Here is a 7,047-nt window from a genome sequence, read left to right as displayed (position 1 = left end):
GCACTTTTGGAACAGCTACAGTGTAACAAGTAGCTGCTCTGCCTTGCCCTCCCCTGCCTCATCGTGCTGCTCCTGGTATAAGTGATGCTGCACAAGTCTTTGTCTAGTCTGGGGAGGCTGGGCTGCAGCTGGCTCCTACACTATGTGGTTTCATGCAAAAGTCAGTGGGTCCCTGAGCACTTGGTGCAAGAGGCGAGCTGGCTGATTGATTGGGACGCCCCCCCCCCCCCTCCACACACACACACACACACGCACACACACACACACACACACACCCTCCTCCTCCTCCTTCTCCTCCGCCTCCTCCTGCTTGTTCTTGCTCATGGAGAACATGTGCCTCCCCTGCTTTTTTTTTTTCTTTTCTTACCCAGAACTGCTTAATCACACACATACATCCATGCAGCCATGCATGGATGTATGTGCACTAACAAAGGTGCAGGCTCACACACAAAGAGGAAATAAAACACACATACATACACACACACACACACACACACACACACACACACACACACACAGGATAAATCGACAAAAATATGAATGAACGAGTGCTAGCATGATGTGAAGACAGGGTTCTCAATGAAACATGTGCATGTGTCTGTGTGATGCTCGCAGACTCCAGCACCGCAGGGTTCATTCAGGGCAACATATTAGCAGTCATTACAGATAGACACCATTCACCACACTTGTTTTTTTGCTCTTGCACAGAATGAAGCACATTACGCTATAAGCAATCCATCGTCCCAGACACACACAAACACACACACACACTGAGAGAGAGAGACACACAGAGAGTTGTTGGTGGAAGGCATGGAGCCGAACAAAAAGCATGAGGGGTGTGTGTTAAGATCACCAGCAGCTTTTCAGCACTCCAGCGACGAGCAGCCAGCCAGTGTCTGGCGAGCGTGCGCGCGCGCGTGCACGCTTGCATGTGAGCGTGTGGACCAGCAGCCAACACACACACACACACACACACACTCCTATCATTCGTTCGCAACATGGCGTTGGAGCGCTGAGAGACACGACGGCTCTGCCCCTGACTAACAGCAGCCGTGTTGTGGGGAGAGGAGCCGGAGGAGCGCGTGGAGCAGAGAGCGCCACATTCGACTCTTTTTCTCTTTTACGCACCACCGGAGGACACAATAGCGGATTCCTGCATATGCATGTCGCTGTAACGGTATAGCCGCTCGTTGTATAGACGCACGCTGCTGCCCCGCTGGTGGAAATCAAAGGCTGTACATGGCGGTGGAGACTATTTGGCTGCTCTGTCTTCTTTCGCTGCTTTCTGGTCCATCCGAGCAAGGTAAAAAGCGCACACTTTCAATCCCGTGTGGGGTTTTCTTTTTGTTCTTTCACAGTGGAGTGCATGTGTGAGGCAGCGGGCCACTAAAGTGCAGTTACTCACAACTAAGTGGGCAGGGGAGGAGAGGAGAGGGGCTCGACTGGGTGGATTTGCACCTTGCACGGTCCGATATCTACCAGCCCTCATCTCCCGTGTAATAATACCGTGCTCACCTCATGTGGCCTCTCCGCGGCTTATGGGCTATAGTGGTGCGCTGTCACTTCATGGGTGTCTCTCTCTTCATGAGTCTCTCTCTCTCTCGCTCTCTCTCGCTCCCTCTCTCTCTCTCACTCTCTCTCATCTCTCTCTCTCTCTCTCTCATCTCTCCCTCTCTCTCTCAGGACGCGCTGCGAGGCTTTATACCAAGTTGCAGCACATTGCTCAGGGAGCAGCCTCTGAATGGTGCCACAGGGCGGCCAGAGGGGTTTGCACCGGGCCATGGGGAAGTATGGGATCAAACAGCAGGAATAGGGCTCATTATAGGATGTAAAGTTTGTGTGGATCCTCCTGGAAGAAACAGTCTTTAAAGTGTTGCTTTGCCCACAAATATAGTCCGAGCTCTTCTTCTCAGTGGGATAATCTTGAGCTGCTCTGCTGTCTGCTTTTGGCCACTGGCTCAGAGAGTCAAGAATGTGTGAAAACAAAGGCATAAACAAATCATAAAGTAACACAGGGATGTGTCAGAGAGATGAGGCACCGAAGCTGAGGATTGGAGAGAGAGGAAAGTCTGCCCACACAGGAGACAAGGAGTGGGTGAAAGACTAGCCAGAGGATTTACATGACAGAGACCCATAGAGTATCAGTGGAATTTGTGCAGTTAAATGTAGAAAACTATTCAAAGAAGATGCGATATTCAGAATGGTCTGCCAAATGCTCTCCATTTCCGAAAACGTCATTAAACTATCGTGTGTTTGCGTACTGTTTGTCCTGTGGAATGACACCTGACAACAGCTGGCATTGGCAGTGAGAAATCACTGAACCAGGCTACAGGGGAAGAGGCAGATTAGAAGTAACAGAAGTGATGTAGCCAAGCAAATCACATCAATTACCTGCAGCGTGTTGCCCAAGTTACATTTGCAAAGATCTGTAGGGAGGGAAACGGGTGAAATGCAACCAGCTGTCATCGCACTGTGCAAACTGCTCAACTCTCACATCGGAGTGCTCTGCTGTCACGTTTTAACTGTGTGGCAGCAGTTACGGTTTAAGCAATACCAAGCATTGACAGGTGTATGCGTTGAGAAAGAGAGAGAGAGAGAGAGGGAGCACACAATGAAACTTTATGATTTATCTCCTTTGGTTTGAGGGCTCCAAGAGCTGGTGTTCATACTCAGGCTGCTCAAAACATTTGGATCGATGAGATTACTGCTGGAGACATATCTTTAAATCATTGCTGTTTGGTTTACAGTTTGTACAGAACTGATTATTTTGATAGTTGATGAATTGTCTGGGGGTTTTTTCAAGCTAAAAATACCAAAGAATATTAAGATTAAGATGATTAAGATGCATGTATTAGTCCCAAACACATGCACAGACATGCAAAGGCACACTCAGGCAGGTAGAGAAATTGAATCTCTGCTTTTGACCCATCTGGTGCAGGACACACAGAGCAGTGAGCGACCATGTACGGCGCTCGGGGAGCAGAAGTTGGGGGAGTAAGGTGCCTTGCTCAGGGGCACTAGACAGGGTAGGGAGACTCTTAGATTTTTGGACAGATCAATCCAGGTTCGTCTTTTGTTGTCTCTCCGTGGAGTCGAACCAGAGACGAACCAGAGACCTTCTCTGCCTATAGTCCAAGTTTCTGCCACTAGACCACCGCCTCTCTAATATCTGGTTACAGCTTCTTGAATTTGCTGCTATTGTTTGCCCTGTAATCACTATTATAGTTTTTTGGGTCTTATCCTCATGTTGACATGAAACATGATTCTGAGGATGCCATGTACAGTCAGTTTATGAAATCACATATACATTCACTAGATTAAGATTTTTATTTGGATCTGCAATTAATCTGCAGAAAATGTTGTATCAAATCGGAAAATGTTGAACTGAAACTATTTTACATTGTTAAAGAAAGAACTGGATCCAGTACGCATCAAAACATAATGGGTTCTTGCTTTGGTCACGCCCCACCCCTCCACAAATTCCCATTTCATGAGAACTGGTTGAGTAGTAATCCTTCTAACTACAGCCGTTCTGAGACATAACCTCCGGAGAATATAAGCACGATTGGATCCGGACATTCTCTGGAGTGAGCCTTTGTCATATAAAAAGCATAGCAGTAGATTCTCGGCTCAGATGCGTTGACTTCAACACAGAAATCTCAGGAGCGTTCAGGTGAGGGTGTGTGCGTGTGTGTGTGTATGGGGGGGGGGGGGGGGGCAGCAGGCAGTGCAGGGTGTAAAGTATTAATTCTGCTGCTGAGAACACGTGTTTTGGTTTACGGTACATTGACATGGGTGTCAGCCCTCATCGCCAAAAACTCCCTTGACATCTTTGTTGGTGTCTTCTTTATGTCTGTTACCTTTGTTTTCATTCTGACCTATTTGTTATTTTAAATGTTTGCTTCTGTTGTTACAAACGTGTTTAACACAGAATTCAGTGTACGTCTGAAAGCATCTTTACAAAAAGACAGTGGTAGATGAAAACATAATCTCCTTGTAGTAACACGTATATTATTCAGTCAGAAAAAAAAATTGCAGGTCTACTGATAAAGAAATTAATAATTGGTGGCAGCTCTACATTTTTGTTGAGGCTAAAAAACCTCAGTGTGATATATTTGTTTAAAAGCTGTTGAGTAGTTGTGTTTAGTGAATACAGTTGTTGCACTATTCAAAAGGGTTTCATTCATAATTGTACCCCCCTCTTGTGTCTGCATGGGGCTCACTGGCAACATTGATATGCTGCTGCTTCAGCACCAGTATGTCAAGCTCCACAGTGGTCTCAACCCACAGTGATGAGAAATGAAGCAATACTGTGCACGGGGGGTTGGTTGTGGTGTTGTTGAAAAGTCAAATGTGTCAGAATGAATCTCCATCTGATATAGTCTCTGAGAAAGTACATCCAGGTAGACTCCACCTCTCATAGACATATAAAGTGCCATCCTTTCACTTATGTTCCCATAGTCATTGTTCAATTATGCAAATGAAGGCCTCAAAAGGGAAGCAGCTAGAGGTAAAGCCTCCTTGATTTCCATCTGTATGGTAGTAGAAGGTCAGCGGATACAATTTATGTAGAGGGAGATTACGATGGCCCGCAGACTCCATCAGAGACAGAATAAGGAATTACTCCCCTTGAGATCCTCCTGACAGGAGAGTGAGTGCCACACTGGGGGCGATCACATCCAGATGATGAAATCCCTGGCAGGTAAATGGCGATTGTGATAGTAGTTTGCCGGCGATAAGAGCGAAGAGGAAATTGATTTATGTGCACTGCGAGATTTATCACTGAAAAGTTGGTACCAAACAGTTGTGGCAGTTTGTTCGGCGAACTAGACGCTTTGGAATTCGTGAGATGTCGCGTTTGTATAAGAGAAGATTATTTGAAATAGTGTAAACAAATCAGATTCAAACACATTTCAATAATTAAGAGTTGCCATCAAAGGGTTTTTCTCCAGAGGAAAACAAAATCCCATTTGTATTCATGAGCTCTGCTGACAGCAGCATCATGCTTTGTGATCAAATGAACAAATTAGTATGTATTATTAACAAATAATTACTCTGCATTGGTTATTATTATTCATCAAGACTAGGGAACAACACAGTCATGGAGGGCATCGTGGTGTCTGCTGTCTCTCTTTATCAGCTCTATTTGTGTGTGTGTGTGTTTTGCCAGGTTTTGAAACTGGAGCATGAATGTCGTGGGTGTTGCTGGTGGTGGGAACTGAAGCTGGTAGTGAGTGGGGGCTGGGGGTGATTCTGGGACAGGGATGAATTGGACGGGTGCTGGTGGGGCGAGAGCGAGGGCAAGGGCCATTGCTACATCCACAAACAAAGAGCTTGTCTTGTCCGTTCTAAAGATCAAATGAAAATATGTCAGCCTCACTTAACACATCTCTGGCAAATGAGTGAGTGTGAGTGTCCGTGTGTTCACATCCCAGGAAGCACTGCACAGTTATTAATGGAGACAATAAAAAGAAAAACATCTGTTGTCCTGCTAGGATTTATGACCAAATAAATGTGATTATCGCCTTTGCACTATTTTTTTAGTCAGAAAATTGTAAACACAGTTGCATGATGAAGTGGAGGCGGAGATATGAGAAAAATGAGTCCATTACCCACATTTCCTGCATTATTCTCGATTCTCTGTGATTAAAATCTTTGTAGAACTACAGATGCTTTTCTTTTCATTGTCCCCATGAATAACTGTGCAGTTCTAATTCTCACCTCTGCCAAGGAGGTTCTGTTTTTCACCCCTGTCTGTTGGTTTGTTGCATCAAAAGACGATTTGGTGGAAGGATGTGGTATGGGTCAAGAAAGAACCCATTCAAATTGGTGCGGATCCAGATCAGGGGTCGGATCAGGGACCTTTTCTTCACCTTCTTTAACATTATGAGGCATTCATGTATCTTGATGAAAGGCAATCTGTTATATTTTGGTCCTTGGTGGAAGTATGCACTCTACTGAGTGACATTCTGGTAGTGTCTTGGGTCACTTTTTCTTTACCAGCAAAAGTTGAATGAGCTCATATGATGCTATTTCCGGACTGTCAAGCTTCTTATACACAGTTGGTAGTTGTGAGATATCCACTGCAGTGTAATATGCCTTGATTAAGGGGGAAGAGTACTTCAAATTCATTATCTTTCCTTTTAGCAATACCATCCTATGTCTGAACTGCTTATTCTGAATGTCAATGGCCAAAACTCTAGATAACCTACAGGAAACCACAGACACAGAGAGAACAGGGATGAAAAGAACCACACCCAACAAAATGGACCTTATTCACAGATCCAGCAGTTATGCAGCAAAGCTAACATTCACTATTTTATGCCATGTAGTTAATCTAAAATGGAGATGTTTAGAAACAATGACGTAGACCCGCACAACTGCTTGCTGATTGGGTGTTTTTGCTCACTTCAAAACCTTCCCTGATTCATCAGGCTTCTATCACATGAGACCCTTCTCGAGCAAAACAAAAGGCATTAGCCTTGGCAACCAGCTAAAACACAATGTGAAGCTCTGTAAAGCCAAGGGGAGCTGCAGATTCAGGTGATAATGCTCTGATAATCCTATTGGTTCATCACTGCCACTGTCCTCTGACACCATATCACACCGATGGATAGATATCTCAGTAGGTTGTGTGCAGGAAGAGATGGGCTGACTTAAAAATATGTGCAATGGTAAATGTTTCTACTCTTTAACCGGTTCAACAGAACTGTTTTATTACTTCCACGTGTTACTGTAATGAATGGTAACATAATAATATTAAGAGTGAATTATCCTCTAATGAGTCTCAATTACATTTTTTTTTCGAGTCCCACAGGCATTTTGCTGTTGCAGTTGATTTAATGAAATTTGATTTTAAGCAACAATTACAGTTGATTCTGTTTTATTTTTAGTTTGTTAAATTCAACTGAGTAAAAGTGAAGAACGTGAGTAGACTGTGACTTTGATGACTAATAATGAATGATGACCTTGAATAGAGCTTGAAAAGTTAGGAACTGATCTCGGAAATGAGCTTGGAAATAAAACGAATTGATAGAATATGTTTTC

At 44.4% G+C, this 7,047-nt stretch overlaps 1 protein-coding gene across 1 annotated transcript in view; it reads left to right on the top strand.

Moving 5' to 3' along the window:
• The first annotated feature begins 983 nt into the window (after positions 1 to 983).
• igdcc4 (immunoglobulin superfamily, DCC subclass, member 4) overlaps positions 984 to 7,047 on the top strand; it is a 56,618-nt gene continuing 50,554 nt past the window's right edge. The window contains exon 1 of the mRNA XM_062388478.1: positions 984 to 1,303. Coding sequence (XP_062244462.1) covers positions 1,240 to 1,303 — 64 coding nt within the window. The 5' untranslated portion in view covers positions 984 to 1,239. The remainder of the gene's footprint in view (positions 1,304 to 7,047) is intronic.

This window comes from Platichthys flesus, chromosome 1, assembly GCF_949316205.1.
Source record: "Platichthys flesus chromosome 1, fPlaFle2.1, whole genome shotgun sequence".
Lineage (NCBI taxonomy): Eukaryota > Metazoa > Chordata > Actinopteri > Pleuronectiformes > Pleuronectidae > Platichthys > Platichthys flesus.
Note: the sequence above shows the minus strand (reverse complement) of the source record. Positions and strands in the feature narration are given on the sequence as shown.